Below are 22,982 nucleotides of genomic sequence, written 5' to 3'. Positions count from 1 at the left end.
TCAGCAGGGGTCCCGGGTGTTGGACCCAAGCTGATCAGATGCTGAAGATCTAGCCAGAGGATAGATCATCAGTAAAAAAAAAAAAAATAATAATAACTTCAATCCTTGTGGTGCAAAACCACACCACAGAAAAAAAAAAAAATATTAAAATGATAAAACACATCATAAAAAATACATCATGTGTACACTAGACTATATACATTAGGGTTCAAAACATACAGATGAAACTGAGCCAGTATAAAATATTGCATTATAGTAAAGTATATTGTGATATACTATCAAAGTCAAATGTGCACACCCACCTTGCTGTACCAATGAAGACAAGGCTGTACAACCTCAGGATCGTCAATGCCGTTGATTTCAACATACCAAATACTAAAATTAAAACTCGGACCCCATGACAATAGAGGCACTAGAACAAAAAATATATATATATTACAATAGGATTTAAAAAAAAATGACATATCCATCATAAAAGCTACAAATGAAAAGCCATGTAACACTGCTTCCCCATATAGAGCGTACATAATTAGGCCTTATTCACACGTCCGTTGTTTCTTTCCTGATCTGTTCCGTTTTTTGCTGAACAGATCTGGACCAATTCATTTTCAATGGGTCCTGAAAAAAAACGGACAGCTCAATGTCTGATTTTTTTTCAGGACCCATTGAAAATGAATGGGTCCAGATCTGTTCAGCAAAAAACGGAACAGATCAGGAAAGAAACAACGGACGTGTGAATGGACCCTTATACAGTGTCCACTGAAATAATAGGGTATAATATAAATACAAATGCAGCAGGTCTCCCCACAGTGACAGCATTTCCCAGCTGCCATAGTGACCCGGCACCCATGATTTGTCCACCTCAGAATATTAATCCTTTTACATACTATAGATCTCTAAAATAGATAGTTGTAATTGAAAAAAAATGAATAAAAAATAAATCACTGCAAGCACACCATTCCCATGCCTACCAAGAAAGTAATGCAAAAGTTTAAACATACCTATTTTAATGAAACGACAGGGGAACATCTGTTCGTCAATTTTATGCTTCAATGTGAAGGTCTCCTTGTTGTAATCGTTTTTCAGGCCACTGAAATGGGACATGATTACATATACTGGGTTGGTGAGAGTATTGAGTGACTTTCAGGAAAATCATTGAAGGAAGGGTAGAAATGTAAAGGGAATCTATCACCAGAGACATAGTCACAAATCCATCTTACATGTGCGCTTGTCGGAACATGGTCATGGTCTAGGTCCTATTTCGATAGGTGGCCTCTTTGCTAATTAACCCCTGGGTTCAACAAGGGTGGTGCCATTGCACCACCGGCTCCGCTCCTTTTCATTCCCAGGCATGCCCCCACCACTTTTACTGTCAGGGCCAGGCAGCTTGCCCTGAAGTCACGCAATGTACATGGCTGAGCGCCGAACGTGCTGCCACTAGACTTCGGGGCCAGGTGTGAGGATGTCTTCACGACCTAAGGTGTGCAGCCAGGAATGAAAAGGAGCAGAGCTTCAGTTGCAACAACACTGCCTAGATGCTAACTAGCATAAAAAGCTGATTTCTTAACAAAGAGGCCACCTATCGAAATAAGACCAAGTCCATTACAATTCATAGCAATGTAACCTGTCACCAGGATTTTGTGTATAGAGCTGAGGACATGGGTTGCTAGATGGCCGCTAGCACATCCACAATACCCAGTCCCCATAGCTCTGTGTGCTTTTATTGTGTAAAAAAAATATATAAAATTGGTACATATGCAAATTACCCTGAGAGGAATCCTGTCCCTGACTCATCTCACGTACAGGACTCATCTCAGGTTAATTTGCATATGTATCAAGGGTTCTCTGGGACTGTATCAACATGGCCTCTGGAAATCCATCCTAGAATGTGACTGGCATAGGTTAGGGTTGAAACCATTTCTACAGCTGCTAAGGATGATGAGAGGACCTTGCTGCTTCGCGCTCCAGCAAAAGCACTGAAGTCACTTCACTGTCAGGCTAAGCACATCTCATGTACGATCGCTCCACTACTATCTACTGTACAGCAGAAATGCTGCTCTATAACCCCCCCCCCCCCCCCCCCCCCCATATCTCCTCTCCGTTCTTGCTCTACAGTAGGTAACCCTGGAACAATTGTACATCAGATATGCCATCAGGCTGAGCAGCCTGACAGCACATCTAAGCAGTGTGAAGTGACTCCAGCACCAGAGACCAGAATAGTGAGCCCCCCGCCTCAAGCAGTTGCAGTAAAGGCGGCAAACTGCCCTAGTCACAATCTAGGACGGGTTGAAACTAGCCATGTTGATACATTCCCAGGAAACCCCTTTAAGAAATACACTGCTCAAAAAAATAAAGGGAACACTTAAACAACACAATGTAACTCCAAGTCAATCACACTTCTGTGAAATCAAACTGTCCACTTAGGAAGCAACACTGAGTGACAATCAATTTCACATGCTGTTGTGAAAATGGGATAGACAACAGGTGGAAATTATAGGCAATTAGCAAGACACCCCCAATAAAGGAGTGGTTCTGCAGGTGGTGTCCACAGACCACTTCTCAGTTCCTATGCTTCCTGGCTGATGTTTTGGTCACTTTTGAATGCTGGCGGTGCTTTCACTCTAGTGGTAGCATGAGACGGAGTCTACAACCCACACAAGTGGCTCAGGTAGTGCAGCTTATCCAGGATGGCACATCAATGCGAGCTGTGGCAAAAAGGTTTGCTGTGTCTGTCAGCGTAGTGTCCAGAGCATGGAGGCGCTACCAGGAGACAGGCCAGTACATCAGGAGATGTGGAGGAGGCCATAGGAGGGCAACAACCCAGCAGCAGGACCGCTACCTCCGCCTTTGTGCAAGGAGGAACAGGAGGAGCACTGCCAGAGCCCTGCAAAATGACCTCCAGCAGGCCACAAATGTGCATGTGTCTGCTCAAACGGTCAGAAACAGACTCCATGAGGGTGATATGAGGGCCCGACGTCCACAGGTGGGGATGGTGCTTACAGCCCAACACCGTGCAGGACGTTTGGCATTTGCCAGAGAACACCAAGATTAGCAAATTCGCCACTGGCGCCCTGTGCTCTTCACAGATGAAAGCAGGTTCACACTGAGCACGTGACAGACGTGACAGAGTCTGGAGACGCCGTGGAGAACGTTCTGCTGCCTGCAACATCCTCCAGCATGACCGGTTTGGCATTGGGTCAGTAATGGTGTGGGGTGGCATTTCTTTGGAGGGCCGCACAGCCCTCCATGTGCTTGCCAGCGGTAGCCTGACTGCCATTAGGTACCGAGATGAGATCCTCAGACCCCTTGTGAGACCATATGCTGGTGCGGTTGGCCCTGGGTTTCTCCTAATGCAAGACAATGCTAGACCTCATGAGGCTGGAGTGTGTCAGCAGGTCCTGCAAGACGAAGGCATTGATGCTATGGACTGGCCCGCCCGTTCCCCAGACCTGAATCCAATTGAGCACATCTGGGACATCATGTCTCGCTCTATCCACCAACGTCACGTTGCACCACAGACTGTCCAGGAGTTGGCAGATGCTTTAGTCCAGGTCTGGGAGGAGATCCCTCAGGAGACCGTCCGCCACCTCATCAGGAGCATGCACAGGCGTTGTAGGGAGGTCCTACAGGCACGTGGAGGCCACACACACTACTGAGCCTCATTTTGACTTGTTTTAAGGACATTACATCAAAGTTGGATCAGCCTGTAGTGTGTTTTTCCACTTTAATTTTGAGTGTGACTCCAAATCCAGACCTCCATGGGTTGAAAAATTTGATTTCCATTTTTTAATTTTTGTGTGATTTTGTTGTCAGCACATTCAACTATGTAAAGAACAAAGTATTTCAGAAGAATATTTAATTAACTCAGATCTAGGATGTGTTATTTTTGTGTTCCCTTTATTTTTTTGAGCAGTGTACAATCCATGCACTAACAAATAACATTTACAGCACATTCAGTGCTGTATCATTAATGTTGGTGCATGCGATGTCACAATGCCACTGCTAGAAAACAGCATGCTTGATGCAAAACACTCAGTTGTATTGGCTACCCAGTCAAAACAGAATTCAAGCATATATCCCCAACAGAGATCACAATAATGCCTGTACAAGCATCAGATGCCTGTTCAGACCATTTTACTCCATTTAAAAAAAATAAAAAAAAGTCTCAATTATCAATACACCTTATTCATGAGCGCAGGGCGCGCTGTGAACAGAACAGGTAGTTTAGCTGGTGTCTGAAATAGCCAATAACAAAGCTCCATACAGCAAGAAGCTTTGTTATTGGTCGGTTTAGGCAGGCTGCTGGAAAGGGGGCGATATTGTGCCCTGCAGGAGGGGTAAGCTGGTGGGAATAATAGCTGTACTTGAAGGAAGGGCCAGATTCTGGGCTGTTGAGCTCTACCTGGGCACACCTGTGAACATGGCGGCTGTGGATTCCAGAGTGGTGGCTAACTCCAGCTGAGCCCTTGGGGACGGCCCATAGTGCAGCAGCCAAGTGATAAAGTACGGGAAGATACAGTATATCAGACTGTTCTTTATTACTTGTCTATAATTGCCAGCGGTTCATTCACTCCAAACCCCTATCAGGAGCTCATTAACCCTATGCTGGAGCGTCCAGAGCAATGTTATTTACATGGGACTATGTTTTGGGGGGGCTGGAGAGAAGGTGGGCTTTTATTTGCATGGGACTTTACGTTGAAGAATCTGACAGGCGGAAAGAGATTATTTACATGGGATTGCACATTGTAGTAGCTGATAGGAGAGATGCTTTTTACTTGGGACTGTATGTTGAAGGGGATGTACAGAGGGGAGAGATTTTATTTAGATTAGTAATGGTTTCCCTGCATAAATACCCACTTCTTAAGGCACGTTCCCACCAGTGCTATTTATTTCTGTTCTTGTGCTCCGTTAGAGGAGCAGAACGACGAAAATAATGCAAGTTATGGATCGGGCACATAACTGACCCCAACGGAGCTGAACAGACACCATTGATTATGATGGAGTCTGTTTAGTTTCTGTTTGGGATCCTATTTACCAAACAAAATAAATAAATAAATCATTCACACAAGGGTTTTTTGTCCGGTCTTTTTGACAAAATCTGAGACAGATGCCCGAACAGAGCTTCTAACGCAGATGTGAACAAGCCCTAAACATTACTTAGGCCTACGTATTATGTATTTGAACTACAACTTTCGTATTCTTCCACAGCTAAAAATACTCTTCAAAAATAATAAGAGTATTATTCCATAAAAAATGTTGTGTGACCTATGGTCCCCAATAAAGACTCCCCAGGGAAGGTTTGAAAAATAATTGAAAGAAAACATATATAGTCTACATTCTTACACCCAAAACCAAGGATCCTTAATGACATATGAGAGACATTGCCTTTAACATCCATGGCATATATTGGCATTTCTTTTACCTAGAGAGAAGTTCGGTCATGTTTTCTTCATTCATTCCACCAAAGACCTTAAACTTCTTCAAGTTACAGACATGTGTCTTCTCGTATTTCCCAAAGGTGATGCTTTGTACAATTGCTGGCCTTTCAACTTTCAGTATCAGAAACTGTGTGAGTAAAAAACAGAAACTATTACAAAATGCAGACACGACAGTATCTGTACTAGGGTTGTTTTAATTTTCGATACTTTTGCCTGGTATCGACCTCGATACCGGGATTTGCCTTTTTTCGATACTAGGCTTCGCTATTGCGCAGTCCAGTATCAGAGAACATGAAGCGCGCTGCTCTCAGCACGCTCCATGTTCTCCTCAGCAGCACAGGGGAGAAGGAAGCCGTCCCTCCCCCCTGTGCCGCTGCTGCCACCAATGAGGAGAGAGGGGTGGGCACACTGCTCCACCAATGAAAGTAAATGTTTAATACAAATCCCAGAGGCGGGTGCTGGCGGGGAGCTGCGATCAGCGGCAGTTGACCCCTCAGGTGCCGCACCCACCTACTGTATTAAATGTTAATCATTAGTGGCACAGTGCGCCCCCTCCCCTCAACCCCCCAGTATGAAAATCATTGGTGGCACAGTGTGCCCCCTCCCATCAACCGCCCCAGTATTAAAATCATTGGTGGCGCAGTGCGCACCACCCAGTATTAAAATCATTGGTGGCAGTGGCCACAGGGTCTCTGCCCCTCCTCCTCATTGGTGGTGCAGTGGCAGATTCTGATCTGAGCCCCAGCAGTGTAATCCTGGGGCTCCGATCGGTTACCATGGCAGCCAGGACGCTACTGAAGCCCTGGCTGCCATCCATGGTAATCTCCCTGCTGCTGTGTGCACTTATGCACAGGGCAGCAGGGAGAGTGAGATCCTATTCACCCCAATAGAGCTCTATTAGGGTGAATAGGACAAGGGATGAAAAGATCCCAGGTTCTTTTCATCCCTTGTCCTAAGTATAAATCACCCTTTCCCAATATTACATATAAAACATATAAACAATAAATAAACAATAAACAAACAATAAATAAACAATAAATAAACAATAAATAAACAATAAATAAACAATAAATAAACATACTGCCACGTCCAGAAAGTCCAAACTATTAAAATATAATTTTTTTTTAAAGAAAAAAATATATATATAAAAACTGCGCGAATCGCCATTTTTTTTAGTCACCTTGTCCCCCCCAAAAAATAAGATCGGACTGTTCTATTATGGGCTGGACGTTCCATAAAATGCGGAATGCACACGGCTTTTTTTGGCGTTCCATTTTTTCCGCGTGGTATCGAGTATCGCAATACTTTTTTATGTTATCGAAACCGAATCTAAATTTTGGTATAGAAAAAACCCTAATCTGTACTACAGTTTTCTAACCAACACAGCTCATTCTAATAGCACAGGCTCAGCCTGAAATCTGCAATAAGCCAATTTACGCTTTCCCACTAAAGGACAAAAGTCCAGACTGAATCCATTGCTGAAGGGGCCCTAACCCAGAAGAGACCGTTACATTACAAAGACAAACCCATCACAGTCTATGCGCTTTTCTTACTGTGCATACACTAACCTGCGGAGGGTAGTTGCTCTCTGAAGACCACCGTGAAGATTGATCATTAGGTTTGTCAACTAAAATGTTCCTATGGAAAATAAATAGATGCTGTTAATATACAAAAACATGCATAAACGCTACAAACACCACAGTGGTCATAACATACACTGAAACCAATGCAAGGTGCTGGAGGTGGCTTTTTGGCACGAAATCCACAGCAAATTTCACATGCAAAAAAAAAACTAAAAACTTATGTGAACAGGGCCATAAACTGTCAAATGTGGCAAACTCCTGTTAAGGGCTCGTTCAAACGAACGTTTTTTGCGTTCCGTATACGGTCTATTCATTTCAATGGTTCCGGAAAAAAAAAACTGAATGTACTCCGTATGCATTCCGTTTCTGTTCCGTTGAAAGATGTTCTATTGCCCGCAAATCACGTTCCGTGGCTCCATTCAAGGGGTCCGCAAAAATAGAGGAAGACATACGGAATGTACTCCGTATGTCTTCTGTATCCGTTCCGTTTTTGCGGATCTATTGAAAATGTTATGCCCAGCCCAATTTTTTATATGTAATTACTGTATATGCCATACGGAAACACTACAGAAACTAAAAAAATGGAAAACGGATCCGTTAAAAACGGCCCGCAAAACACTGAAAAAGCAATACGGTCGTGTGAACGAGCCCTAATATTGTAGAAAGCAATGCCGGACCAGAAAAGGAATAAGGATGTTGTACACTATAGAAGTGCTCTGCGTGGCACTGCACCGTGTGCCAAGCACAATAATAAATATTCTGTATGGAGCAGATATGATCCCATGTGGCGCAATTGTGGTTTGGATGCGTTTTTTGTGCACCAACATGGAAACAATGGAGACAAGTTTTCAAGAACTATTTTAGACTGAAGCAACATGGCAACGTGTAATACAACATAAAGATCAAGATCTTGCGTTACGACATGTTACGGGATGTGACAGTTGCACAAAATCGAACACTGGATTTTTGGTCGCAGGGACTTTCCCCTCAGAGCCCACAGTCGCACAAATGCTTTAGGTCACACTACTTTTCTGACACCGCCGAATTCTTCAAGCTGTTTTTGTCTTTCTATTCAGTAGGGTTGTTGCGGGTATCGAAATTTCGATACCCAATTGATACTTTTGTCCCGGTATCGATATGATACCGGGATTTCAATTTTTTTCGATACTGGGCTGCGCTTCTGCGCAGTCAAGTATCTGTGAACATGAGCGCACTGCTGTCGGCGCGCTCATGTTCCCTCAGCAGCACAGGGGAGAAGGAAGCGGTCCTCCCTCCCTCCCCCCCCTGTGCTGCTGCTGCCAATGGGGAGAGAGGGGCGGGTGCACTGCGCTACCAATGATAGGACTTTTCCCGCTGTGCCCCATTACTGTCTCCTCTCCTGCTCCACATGCTAATTACTATCAGAGCGATTGGGAGGAGACATCAGCTTCTCTAATGGTCGTTCCTTCTCCCTGAGCTGCGATTGGACAGCGCTACAGCCAGGGAGAAGGAACGCCCACTAGAGAAGCTGATGTCTCCTCCCCATCGCTCCGATAATAATTAGCATGTGGAGTTGGAGAGGAGACAGTAATGGGGCACAGCGGGCAAACGGAGCGGCACCCAGGACTAATAGTAAGTGCTGGGACATCACTGGGCGCCGCTCTGTGTAGCCTAATACTTAACTAAGTCCGAACACAGACTTAAACACATAATACAGGAGGCGGGTGCCGGCAGCAGAATCGCATTGCCGGCACCCTGCCCCTGACAGGGAGCTGCTATCAGCGGCAGTTAACCCCTCAGGTGCGGCACCTGAGGGGTTAACTGCCGCTGATCTGCCAGTATCCGCCTCCTGTATTAAGGGGTAATTATCATTGGTGGCGCAGTGCGCCCCCCCCCCCATTAAAATCATTGGTGGCACAGTGCGCTTGCCCCTCTCAACCCCCCCAGTATTAAAATCATTGGTGGCAGTGGCCACAGGGACCCCTCCCCCTCATTGGTGGCAGTGGCCACAGGGACCCCTCCCCCTCATTGGTGGTGCAGTGGCAGCTTCTGATCGGAGCCCCAGCTGTGTAATCCTGGGGCTCCGATCGGTTACTATGGCAGCCAGGACGCTACTGAAGCCCTGGCTGCCATGGTAACATCACTGATGCTGTGTGCACAGAGCAGCAGGGATAGTGTGAAGTCCTATTCACCCTGGTAGAGCTATCAGGGTGAATAGGACAAGGGATGAAAAAAATCCCAGGTTCTAGCCCCTAAGGGGGGAAATAGTTATTAAATAAAAAGTGTAAAAAAAAGTGTGAATCACCCCCTTTTCCCAATTTCACATATAAAATGTATAAATAATAAACATATTACATATCGCCACGTCAGAAAAGTCCAAACTATTAAAAAATAAAAATAAAAATATATGCGGTGAATGCCGGAACAGAAAAAACTAAATAAAAACTGCGCGATTCGCCATTTTTTAAAATGCGGAATGCACGTGGCTTTTTTTTGTTTATTTTTTTCGCGTGGTATCGAATATCGCAATACTTTTTCATGGTATCGAAACCGAATCAAAAAATTGGTATCGCAACAACTCTACTATTCAGTGTGAATTCAGTGTGTAGAATGACATTATAAAGGCTATGGTGCAGTTTACGGGTGGGGAGGAGCGAACAGAGCTCCAAAACAGCATAGTTCTCAATCCTGTTGACAACTATGAAGAGTTCTTTTGCAAGAAAAGAGTGCAGAAACTTAAGAGTCCTGCGATATTTTAATACTGATGACCTATCCGCTTAACCGTTGGAAGTCCGACACGTACACCTTCGCTCTTTGAAAAGACATCAGCACACTCCTGCGAGCCAGTGCCTTCTCGCAGCTTACCAATCACAGCACCGTACATTGTATGGCATCTGTGCTTAGTATCCCAGCTCAGCCCCACTCACTTCTATGGGGTGCGCCTAGGTCATGTGACCGATGAACGTGTGAGAAAGCGAGTCGCTACTTTTAGCGCCAGTGCCTTCTCAAACATCTGATCATGGAGATCCCGGGTGTCAGACCCTTCGGAGTCCGCTCCGAGCGCTCCGTGCAGTATTATAATGTATTGGCTCCGATGAACCGAACTTCAAATTGATTTCTACTGTAAAAAACCTTTTTCCCGAACTTGGATTCGGTTCCAAGTGGTACTTGTACGGAGAGCTCGCTTCGTACAGTATTATAACGAAGGTTTATGTGAATCGACTTGGGATGAGCGAATCAACTTCGGATGAAACATCTGTAGTCATCAGTATTAAAATATCGGAAAGCCCCTTTAAACGTATGAAAACTTCAGCCATTCCTGCAAAGTACATTGTTCTTGTACTGGGCTAGCCTACATTTTAACATAAGACAACAGAGCAGCAGCGACATGACATTACCACATACGTACACGTCATTACCACACTGAACGACCATCTACGACTGCTCACATCTCCTCCATAGAGCACAGTACACTGCTGAGGTCCATGACAGACACTGATGCATCCTAAAGCAAGGGTGACCGTACAAGTGTCCTGCTGCGATATTCTACAATCAGCAATTTGTGCTCTTTTTCCCTCTGCAGCGGGTCATTCACACAAATGTGAGCGCAGAGACCCCCACTGATCACTAGAACATGCTAGAATATCATACCCTCTTCTCCTCGCTGCAGGAGACAGTCCCATAGACTTTCTATTGAAGTATTTATTCCATGCAGTGAATGCCCTAACAGGAGAAAACATGACCGAATCGCCGCTGTTTATGCAGTCATTTTGTTTTCCTCAAAATAAAAAGGAATTAAAAAGTAATTAAAACAAAATTACTGGTGCCAGAAAATACTGAAATAAGTGTTTTTTTTTAAATAAAAATAGCTAGCCATAACACAAATTATATAAAGTATCAGAATAAAAGAAATGTTTCATTTTCACCACGATGAACACCATAAAAACAAAGGGGGTCATTTATTAAGACCGGTGTTTTAGATGCCAGTCTTAATAACCCCTATATCTAGAAGTAGATCCACCGAAGTTATGAAGAGGCGCCGGTCTCTACATAACTTTAGCGCATCCAGCGCCAGTTCTAAATGTAAGCCAGCTTCATTGCTGTCTTACATTTAGACCTTTTTCTACGCCTAAGGGTCCATTCACACATCAGCAATTGCGGATCCATTTATTTCTATGGGGCAGCACAATGTGCTGCCCGGATCTGGAATTGCAGATCCGGACTTCTGGGTCCGCAATTCCGTTCCCAAAAAAAATAGAACATGTCATATTCTTGTCCGCAAATGCGGACAAGAATAGGCATATTCTATTAAGTGCCGGCGATGTGCGGTCCACGGATCCGCAAAACACTAATCTTTCTAGCACCCCTAAAAATTATTTACCCTTGCAAGGGTGAGTTCACACAACCACTATATACTGCATTTCTGTTGTTCTGCTTCATTAAAAGGAGAACAGAAATAACGGAAGTGCCAAATTCGGCACAAAATTTAAACTAGGTGAACAGACTACATTGACTACAATGGAGTTCGTTCAATTAACTTTCAGGATCCTGCAGGACTTTGTCAGGTCTTTTTGACAGAATCTGACAGTGAGGCCCTGAATGGCACCTCCAATGCAGATGTGAACAAGCCCTAAGGAATTACCTCTGCTACCAAAAGCAACTTGATACCAGTTAGGTAACACTAAGGCCCCTTTCACACGGGCGAGTATTCCGCGCGGGTGAAATGCGTGAGGTGAACGCATTGCACCCGCACTGAACCCTGATCCATTCATTTCTATGGGGCTGTGCACACGAGCGGTGATTTTCACGCATCACTTGTGCGTAGCATGAAAATCGCCGCATGCTCCTCTTTGTGCGTTATTCACGTAACGCAGGCCCCATAGAACTGAATGGGGTTGCGTGAAAATCGCAAGCAAGTGCGGATGCGGTGCGATTTTCACGCACGGTTGCTAGGTGATGATCGGGATGGGGACCCGATCATTATTATTTTCCCTTATAACATGGTTATAAGGGAAAATAATAGCATTCTGAATACAGAATGCATAGTACAATAGGGCTGGAGGGGTTAAAAAAAATATATATATATATGAAAAACGGACAGCACTCCAGATAAAAAGCAATGGTGTTTATTCACCCATGTGGAAGGCAATGTTTCAGCTCATACAAGAGCCTTTCTCAAGCTTGAGAAAGGCTCTTGTATGAGCTGAAACGTTGCCTTCCACATGGGTGAATAAACACCATTGCTTTTTATCTGGAGTGCTGTCCGTTTTTCATCTCTATCCATACGGGGTAAGCAGCTACATCCCTGGACCTAGCACTCATCAGTGCTTGTTTTTCCAGTGCCGCCATCATTTTCTATCTATCTATATATACACTGCTCAAAAAAATAAAGGGAACACTTAAACAACACAATGTAACTCCAGGTCAATCACACTTCTGTGAAATCAAACTGTCCACTTAGGAAGCAACACTGAGTGACAATCAATTTCACATGCTGTTGTGCAAATGGGATAGACAACAGGTGGAAATTATAGGCAATTAGCAAGACACCCCCAATAAAGGAGTGGTTCTGCAGGTGGTGACCACAGGCCACTTCTCAGTTCCTATGCTTCCTGGCTGATGTTTTGGTCACTTTTGAATGCTGGCGGTGCTTTCACTCTAGTGGTAGCATGAGACGGAGTCTACAACCCACACAAGTGACTCAGGTAGTGCAGCTTATTGAGGATGGCACATCAATGCGAGCTGTGGCAAGAAGGTTTGCTGTGTCTGTCAGCGTAGTGTCCAGAGCATGGAGGCGCTACCAGGAAACAGGCCAGTACATCAGGAGACGTGGAGGAGGCCATAGGAGGGCAACAACCCAGCAGAAGGACCGCTACCTCCACCTTTGTGCAAGGAGGAACAGGAGGAGCACTGCCAGAGCCCTGCAAAATGACCTCCAGCAGGCCACAAATGTGCATGTGTCTGCTCAAACGGTCAGAAACAGACTCCATGAGGGTGATATGAGGGTCCGACGTCCACAGGTGGGGGTTGTGCTTACAGCCCAACACCGTGCAGGATGTTTGGCATTTGCCAGAGAACACCAAGATTGGCAAATTCGCCACTGGCGCCCTGTGCTCTTCACAGATGAAAGCAGGTTCACACTGAGCACATGTGACAGACATGACAGAGTCTGGAGACGCCGTGGAGAACGTTCTGCTGCCTGCAACATCCTCCAGCATGACCGGTTTGGCATTGGGTCAGTAATGGTGTGGGGTGGCATTTCTTTGGAGGGCCGCACAGCCCTCCATGTGGTCCCCAGAGGTAGCCTGACTGCCATTAGGTACCGAGATGAGATCCTCAGATCCCTTGTGAGACCATATGCTGGTGCGGTTGGCCCTGGGTTCCTCCTAATGCAAGACAATGCTAGACCTCATGTGGCTGGAGTGTGTCAGCAGTTCCTGCAAGACGAAGGCATTGATGCTATAGACTGGTCCGCCCGTTCCCCAGACCTGAATCCAATTGAGTACATCTGGGACATCATGTCTCGCTCTATCCACCAACGTCACGTTGCACCACAGACTGTCCAGGAGTTGGCAGATGCTTTAGTCCAGGTCTGGGAGGAGATCCCTCAGGAGACCGTCCGCCACCTCATCAGGAGCATGCACAGGCGTTGTAGGGAGGTCATACAGGCACGTGGAGGCCACACACACTACTGAGCCTCATTTTGACTTGTTTTAAGGACATTACATCAAAGTTGGATCAGCCTGTAGTGTGTTTTTCCACTTAAATTTTGAGTGTGACTCCAAATCCAGACCTCCATGGGTTAAAAAATTGGATTTCCATTTTTTTATTTTTGTGTGATTTTGTTGTCAGCACATTCAACTATGTAAAGAACAAAGTATTTCAGAAGAATATTTAATTAATTCAGATCTAGGATGTGTTATTTATGTGTTCCCTTTATTTTTTTGAGCAGTGTATATAAAATTTAACTCACCTTAATCCACTTGTTCGCGCAGCCGGCATCTCTTCTGTCTTTATCTGTGAGCAATAGGACCTTTGATGACGTCACTACGCTCATCACATGATCCATCACCATGGTGATGGATCATGTGATGAACGCAGTGACGTCATCAAAGGTCCTATTGCTCACAGATGAAGACAGAAGAGATGCCGGCTGCGCGAACAAGTGGATTAAGGAGAGTTAAATTATTTTTATTTATTTTTTTAACCCCTCCAGCCCTATTCTACTATGCATTCTGTATTCAGAATGCTATTATTTTCCCTTATAACCATGTTATAAGGGGAAATAGTACAATCTACACTACAACTAACCCAAACCTGAACTTCTGTGAAGAAGTTAGAGTCTGGGTACCACAGTCAGTTTTTTATCACGCGCGTGCAAAACACATTGCACCCGCGCAATAAAAACTGAACATTGGAACGCAATCACAGTCAAAACTGACTGCAATTGAGTACCTACTCACGCGGGTTTGCCGCAATGCACCGGGACGCATCCGGACCTAATCCAGACACGCTCATCTGCAAGGGGCCTAAAAGGTGCATCTTAAATGAGAATATCAAAAAGTTAAGTAATTCACAAAGTGAAACTAATTCTATAGATTCATTACACACGATCAATGTTAAGCATTAATTTCTTTTGATGTTTATTATTATTTCTTAGGGTACTTTCACACTAGCGTTTTTCTTTTCCGGCATCGAGTTCCATCCTAGGGGCTCTATGCCGGAAAAGAACAGATCAGTTTTATCCTCATGCATTCTGAATGGAGAGCAATCCGTTCAGGATGCATCAGGATGTCTTCAGTTCAGTCTTTTTGACTTTTCAGGACGGAGATAATACCGTCCAAAATTTCGAAACATTTGCCGGATCTGGCATTTTTTCCCATTGAAATGCATTCATGCCAGATCCAGCCCCGAGTGTTGCGGCAAAAGGGATAAAAAAAATTTTTTTTAAAATAAATAAATGCTGGATCCGTTTTTCCGAATGACACCGGAGAGACGGGTCCAGCATTTCAATGCATTTGTCAGACAGATCAGGAACCTGATCCGTCTGACAAACGCCATCAGTTTGCATACGTTTTGATGGATTCGGCAGGCAGTTCCAGCGACGGAACGGCCTGCCGGAATCCTCTGCCGCAAGTGTAAAAGTACACTTATAGGTAATGAAAACCCAAAAGTCAGTATCTCAGAAAATTAGAATATTATACAAGGCCAATTTTTTTTTTTTTATGTAATACATGGAGATCAACTGAGAACCTTCAGAGCATAACTTGGGTATCTGCACTCGATATCCTTATTCGCATGGAGGAGCTCAGAGTAGATCACGACCTAGTGTCTGCCTTTTCACGGGCTTGGGCGCCTTGGCTTCAGTTCCGCAAGACCTTGCTTTTCTTGGATTGGCTGATCAATGGCGTTGTTCCTTCACAGGTCACCTAGATGGTCAGTGTCTTTAATAGGGTATATACTCTTACCCAATCCTAACCTTGTGTATCTGTCAGGTCTCCCTTGTAAGTCTGTGTTCTTTTTTGTCTATTATTGTTTCTATATACCTTACCTTTTGCACTTTACAACAAATAGTGCCTTATACCTATGTTTCTACTTCGGTTACATTACTGTCTCTATTATGTCTGCCCTTGGTATTCCATCGTATTATGCAGTTACATTTGCCTTTGATACTGCATTATATCAAGCTTTACTGCTGGAGACACAATGTTTTCATGCTTATATCACTAGGTTATTGTATTTTAAAACTTGCTTAATAAAAAATAAATAAAAAGAAACCAAAAAAAATATTCCATACAGAAATGTTGGCCTACTGAAAAGTATGTACACCAAAGTATATGCACTCATACTTGGTCAGGGCTCCTTTTGCATGAATGATTGCATCAATCAGGGGAGGCACTGCTGAGGCGTTACGGAAGCCCAGGTTGCTTTGATAGCGGTCTTCAGCTCATCTGCATTGTTGAGTCTGGTGTCTCATCTTCCTCTTGCCAGTACTCCATAGATTCTCTATGGGTTTAGGTCAGGCGAGTTTTCTGGCCAATCAAGCACAGTGACACTGCAGTTATTAAACCAGGTGTTGGTACATTTCGCAGTGTGGGCAGGTGCCAAGTCCTGCTGGAAAATGAAATCAGCATCTCCATAAAGCTTGTCAGCAGAGGGAAGCATGAAGAGCTTTTAGATGACTGCGCTGACTTTGGACTTGATATAGCACAGTGGGCCAACACCAGCAGATGGCATTGCTCCCCGAACTACCACAGACTGTGGAAACTTCACACTGGACTGTGTGCCTCTCCACTCTTCCTCCAGACTCTGGGGCCTTCATTTCCAAATGAAATGCAAAATTTACTTTCACCTGAAAACAGGAGTTTGGACCACTGAGCAACAGTCCAGACCTTTTTCTCCTTAGCCCAGGTAAGACGCTTCTAACATTGTAACTGGGTCATGAAAGGCTTGACACAAGGAATGCAATAGTGGCAGCCCATGTCCTGGATACGTCTGTGTGTGATGGCTCTTGAAGCACTGACTGCAGCCGCAGGTCACTACTTGTGAATGGTCTATTCTTCATAATCCTTTAAAAGCTGCAGTTAGCCCTGTTGCTTGTGCACCTTTTTCTACCGCTTTTTCCTTCCACTCAACTTCCCATTAATATGCTTAGACACAGCAATCTGAATGGCCAGGTTCTATAGCAATGACCTTTAGTGGAGGGTGTTAACAACTGATGACTTGACAGTTGTCCAGAAGTCAGTCTTTCCCATGATTGGGAAACCTACTGAACCAGACCGGGGACCACTTAAAGGCTTAGGAAACCTTTGCAGGAGTTTTGTGTTAGTTAGCTGAATAGAGTGTGACACCATGAGACTACAAGATTTCACTTTTTCCCGATATTCGAATTTTCTGAGATACTGACTTTTGGCTTTTCATTAACTCTAAGCCATAATCATCAACATTAAAAGAAAAAAATGCTTGAAATAGATCCAGGTGTGTAATGAATCTATGGAATATAGGATTTTCACTTTTTGAACTGAATTACTGAAATAAATTAACTTTTCAATGATATTCTAATTTATTGAGATGCATCTGTGTTCACACAGTGGTTTTGGCCATAGATTTTGGGTCATTTCCTGTAGTAAAATCCTCGGCAAAACTATACCTAATTAACCTAAAATTAAGGGCTCTTTAACACGAGCGGATGCCGTGCGCGGAATCAGCTGCGTAAAAGAGTGCCAAGCCCCGCACTGGACAGCAGAGACACGGAGCAGAAACATGATTGATAATGCTCTGTGCCTCTCTGATCTTTTTACTACAAAATCACGGTGACAACTTTATCTCACAAACAATAGAGCTTAGAAATGGGGATCATTCTAAATTAAAGTGGTATTATACCTACTATAAATGGAAAAATAGAAGCTCTTTGCGCACATTTTTGATCAAACGTGTCGGGCCCATCTACCAGGCGGCAAGGTGGCTTCCGCAGATTGGTACCTAACACTAATATACCGCCTCTCTTGGACTTACCTAAGCCTACAAATTTCAGGGCAGTGCAGGAACCAGCTACATTTATACTCTGCTCAGAAGCCCATGTTTGCTTGATGGATATGCACCTGTGACTATGAATATGAATGTGCTAGTCTAAATTTTCTTGTAATAACTTTATCTCACTGTGATTTTGTAGTAAAAAGGTCACAGATGCACGTAGCATTAACAATCATGTTACTGCTCCGTGTCTCTGCTGTCCAGAGCGGGGCTTGGCTCTCTTTCACGCAGCGGATTAGCCACACTGCATCCGCTCGTGTGAAAGAGCCCTAAAGCTTCTGTTTTTGACAGAATCTGCAACAGAGGTCCCAAATGCAGCCTCCAACGCTGATGTGAACAAGTGTAGGCCTACGTATTATCCATCTGAATTATAGAAACTTTCGTACTCCTCGGATAAAAATACTCCTCAAAAATGGTAAGAGGAGTATTTTTTTTAGTCTTCTGGAAAAAATGTTGTGCGACCTCTGGTCATCAATTCGTTACGGATAACCCCTTTAACCGCCTCCGGACCACCTAACGCAGGATTGCGGTCCGGAGGCGGTCGACTCAGGCACACACGCGCCGGCGCGTCATCTCGCAAGAGGCGAGATTTCCTGTGAACGCGCGCACACAGGCACGCGCGTTCACAGGAACTGCAGGTAATCGAGTGGATCTGCAGCCTGCCAGCGGCGATCATTCGCTGGCAGGCTGTAGATCCGATTTTTTTTAACCCCTTAAAAGGTATATTAGACGCTGTTCTGATAACAGCGTCTAATATACCTGCTACCTGGTCCTTTGGTGGTCCCTTTTGCTTGGATCGACCACCAGAGGACACAGGCAGCTCTGTAGCACCAAACACCACTACACTACACCCCCCCCCCCCCCGTCACTTATTAACCCCTTATTAACCCCTGATCACCCCCCGGTAAGGCTCCATTCAGACGTCCGTATGTGTTTTGCGGATCCACAGATCCGCAAAACACATACGGACGTCTGAATGGAGCCTGACAGGGGGGGTGATCAATGACAGGGGGGTGATCACCCCATATAGACTCCCTGATCACCCCCCTGTAAGGCTCCATTCAGATGTCCGTATGTGTGTTTTGCGGATCCACAGATCCGCAAAACACATACGGATGTCTGAATGGAGCCTTACAGGGGGGCGATCACCCCATATAGACTCCCTGATCACCCCCCTGTAAGGCTCCATTCAGACGTCAGTATGTGTTTTGCGGATCCGCAAAACACATACGGACGTCTGAATAGAGCCCAAGGTATTTCGTGATGGGCATAGTGAGTTCATGGAAGTTTTTATTTTTTGTCACAAGTTAGTGGAATATAAGACTTTGTAAGAAAAAAAAAAAAGATTTAAAAAAAATCATTTTCCACTAACTTGTGACAAAAAAAAAAAAATTCTAGGAACTCGCCATGCCCCTCACTAAATACCTTGGGGTGTCCTCTTTCCAAAATGGGTCACTTGTGGGGTAGTTATACTGCCCTGGCATTTTAGGGGCCCTAAAGCGTGAGAAGTAGTTTGAAATCCAAATGTGTTAAAAATGCCCTGTGAAATCCTAAAGGTGCTCTTTAGAATGTGGGCCCCTTTGCCCACCTAGGCTGCAAAAAAGTGTCACACATGTGGTATCGCCAGGAGAAGTTGGGCAATGTGTTTTGGGGTGTCTTTTTACATATACCAATACATATACCAATGCTGGGTGGGAAAAGTTGTCTTTTAGAGAAATATTTCTCTCACCCAGCATGGGTATATGTAAAAAGTCACCCCAAAACACATTGCCCAACTTCTCCTGAGTACGGCGATACGACATGTGACACTTTTTGCAGCCTAGGTGGGCAAAGGGGCCCAAATTCTAAAGAGCACCTTTAGGATTTCACAGGACTTTTTTTTACACATTTGAATTTCAAACTACTTCTCACGCATTAGGGCCCCTAAAATGCCAGGGCAGTATAACTACCCCACAAGTGACCCCATTTTGGAAAGAAGACACCCCAAGGTATTTCGTGATGGGCATAGTGAGTTAATGGAAGTTTTTATTTTTTGTCACAAGTTAGTGGAATATGAGACTTTGTAAGGAAAAAAAAAAATCATCATTTTCCACTAACTTGTGAAAAAAAATAAAAAGTTCTATGAGCTCACTATGCCCATCAGCGAATACCTTAGCGTGTCTACTTTCCGAAATGGGGTCATTTGTGGGGTTTTTCTACTGTCTGGCCATTGTAGAACATCAGGAAACATGACAGGTGCTCAGAAAGTCAGAGCTGCTTTAAAATGCGGAAATTCACATTTTTGTACCATAGTTTGTAAACGCTATAACTTTTACCCAAACCAATAAATATACACTTATTGCATTTTTTTTTTAATCAAAGACATGTAGAACAATAAATTTAGAGAAAAATTTATATAGAAATGTAGTTTTTTTTTTTTTTTAAATTACAACTGAAAGTGAAAAATGTCATTTTTTTGCAAAAATTTCTGTAAATTTCGATTAACAAAAAAGTAAAAATGTCAGCAGCAATGAAATACCACCAAGCGAAAGCTCTACTAGTGAGAAGAAAAGGAGGTAAAATTAATTTGGGTGGTAAGTTGTATGACCGAGCAATAAACCGTGAAAGTAGTGTAGTGCAGAAGTGTAAAAAGTGGTCTGGTCATTAAGGGTGTTTAAGCACTGGGGGCTGAGGTGGTTAAAGAGGACCTTTCACTAGTTTAAAAACTAAAAACTAACTATATCAGTGGGCAGAGCGGCGCCCAGGGGTCCCCCTGCACTTACTAGTATGTCTGGGCGCCGCTCCGTTCGCCCGGTATAGGCTCCGATGTCTCAGCTCCCTCTGTTGTACGGGGCAGAGTTTTTGTATTAGGGTTGTCCCTTGCTGCAGCGCTGGCCAATCGTAGCGCACAGCTCATAGCCAGGGACTCCCAGGCTATGAGCTGTGCGCTACGATTGGCCAGCAAAGGACACAACCCTAATACAAAAACTCCGCCCAGTACAACAGAGAGAGCTGAGACATCGGAGCCTATACCGGGCGAACGGAGCGGCGCCCAGACATACTAGTAAGTGCAGGGGGACCCCTGGGCGCCACTCTGCCCACTGATATAGTTAGTTTTTAAACTAGTGAAAGGTCCTCTTTAAGCATGCCCATTGCAGAATAGCCCCATTCAGCATGCAAACTGAAAGTCTGATTGTTTGGACCAGTATTTTCTGCTGTGTGAACAAACCGGAAGGCATTTTATAATTCACAAAGGTTTCACATACAGCAGAGCGATAACCCACTGCCTAGTGTCTGGTGGCCAGTTTCCATCTGGTTAGACAGTAAATAGACTTATCGTAAAAACTGATACATAATAATACCAGGGTTCTTTAGTAATCGTAACAAAAAACTGCTTCCCGATCACGAGCCGCTCTACAACTGACAACAGTAACTGTGAATTAGGCTAGCACATCACTGCGGTACATAGGAAGCACGCTGCAATAGTAGGCAGATTTCATGATCACTCAAAACGTGACGAGAGGAAATAAAGCCAAAAGCAAGAACTTTGGAATCTTTCCTGTTTGCAAAGTCTATTTACCTGGAGGCCAGCGGTTCACCTAACTCTAGTTCTTTCAGACAAGGTCAAGTCTGGGCTACTGCCAGCTTTGTTAAAGAGCATGCTATACTCCTAGGAGAAAAATAGATTCCATGTCATGTGCAGGGTTGCTGGAGCGGGTGGCCCGTTTTTCGTACTCCTGGACATTTTATGGAAGTGCTTTGGTATAATGCATTCTCAGGCTCCATTCAGACAGGCAATGTTCCCGTCCACGTGCTGCTGGAGTCTGCACTGAATAAACTTGGACATCAAGCAATCTGATCAGAGTCTCTGAGCTCCCGTGGCCCTGGCCACCAGACAGGCCGGCGCATTTTCCTATAGTGTGCAAGCACGGCCACCGATGCTGGATTGCAGGGTGGTTGTAGCCATGGAAACGAGCAGTGTATAATGTGATGGAAAAATGAATCCATCCAGAAAAGGAAACAATATGGACAATCACATTACATTAGTAAGTGCCTTGTATTAACTTTCTCTACATAATAAATGACACTTGCTGAAGTGAGAGAACCCCTATAATGACATCAGTGGGGGCCGCCCTATAAGTGAGACCCTAATTAGACTGGGGTTAAGCAGATGAAAGGTCCTCTAACAGCTTGCTGACTGTCTCCAGGTGAGCAGACACCCAATCACACAGCTTACTGAATCAGGAGCTGCTCAGACAACAACACAACCCCATGTGCTGCCCGGTCTCGTCCACTGCAGGACATGGAACAGGGGTCTGCTACCTACACCCTCCAGTCAGGCCGAGGACATACTGTGTCCCCACCACAGCCAGCAGGCCTGAGCTGCCCGCCCACACACCGTGCCCGCCACAACGCCGCTGGGCACACGCTGGGAGCCCCGGGTACTCACTCTGGAAGATAACTAGAGGAGAAAGAGCTCCACTTGTTCACGGTATAAGACAACACTCCGCTCTCTGCCGCCATCTTGTCAGCATCAGCAGGAAGACAGGGGGCGGGGCTAGGCTCTTAAAGACACACGCACGGTCCAGACAGCGGGTGGGCGGGTCTGACAAATGAGGTCAAACATTAGCGGCTCGTACCCGCCCCTGTGAGGGGGAGACAGTGACACACGGGGGTCTGCTTGGCTAGCGAGGTGCAGCGCCTGCATGGCTTCCTATCTTCTCTCCTTGTCCACATGCTGAGAGCGGGTAGTACACCGTGCCATGTCCTTCCACAAGAGAGGGCTGCCTGTGACAGGCTTTAGGGTTTACCTCAGGTGACCACATTCATGGTTTTGGGTAACTCTGGGGTCCCCAGCTTTTGTACAGCGCTATGGGATAGGTTTGCACTATATAAGTAATGCTAATTACTGTTGTGACTGATGAAATCTTTGGGTGACAAGAACATTTAGGCCCCTTTCACACGAGCAAGTTTTCCTGTGTGGGTGCAATGGGCAGGGGAGCACCCAGGAATTTTGTCGGGGTGCATTCTTTTGCCCGCCCATTTTTCAAAGCCCTCTTCATGCGCTGATTCTTTTGCCTGGCCATTTCTAAAAGCCCTGTAGACATGGAAAAATTGTGGCGCGCTGTGCAAGTATTTAGCCCCGCCTATTATTAACCGCCTCCGGACCGCCTAACGCAGGATCGCGTTCCGGAGGCGGCAGCCCTGCGCAGAGTCACGCATCTATGCGTCATCTCGCGAGACGCAAGATTTCGCTCAAAGCCGGCCTGCGCATCGCGAGCCGGCAAAAGTTAAAGAAGTATTTCGGCACCAGCCTGCCAGCCAATGATCATTGGCTGGCAGGCTGGCGATTTTCAAAAAATCAAATCACAAGCCATATAACACATCATATTAGTAAATATGATGTGTTAAATGGCTTGTCTGCTCCTCTGCTGGTCCTTTTCGTCGGTTGGTTCCAGCAGAGGAGCAG

General features: G+C 45.0%; 1 protein-coding gene across 2 annotated transcripts in view; it reads right to left on the bottom strand.

Moving 5' to 3' along the window:
• The window catches only part of MKLN1 (muskelin 1), a 64,473-nt gene extending 42,408 nt beyond the window's left edge, over window positions 1-22,065 (bottom strand). The window contains exons 1-5 of one of the 2 annotated variants that reach the window (XM_040413389.1): window positions 21,963-22,065; window positions 7,007-7,076; window positions 5,423-5,565; window positions 1,002-1,090; window positions 303-412 (exon numbers count right to left, since the gene is read on the bottom strand). In XM_040413389.1, the coding sequence (XP_040269323.1) occupies window positions 303-412; window positions 1,002-1,090; window positions 5,423-5,565; window positions 7,007-7,076; window positions 21,963-22,036 (486 nt within the window). In that variant the 5' untranslated portion in view covers window positions 22,037-22,065. Of the gene's footprint in view, window positions 1-302; window positions 413-1,001; window positions 1,091-5,422; window positions 5,566-7,006; window positions 7,077-21,962 lie in introns of those variants that run through there. The other variant, XM_040413391.1, reaches the window with a different exon arrangement.
• Window positions 22,066-22,982: the final 917 nt, after the last annotated feature.

Source organism: Bufo bufo, chromosome 1 (genome assembly GCF_905171765.1).
Source record: "Bufo bufo chromosome 1, aBufBuf1.1, whole genome shotgun sequence".
NCBI classification, from domain to species: domain Eukaryota; kingdom Metazoa; phylum Chordata; class Amphibia; order Anura; family Bufonidae; genus Bufo; species Bufo bufo.
This window is presented reverse-complemented; position numbering and strand designations above follow the sequence as displayed.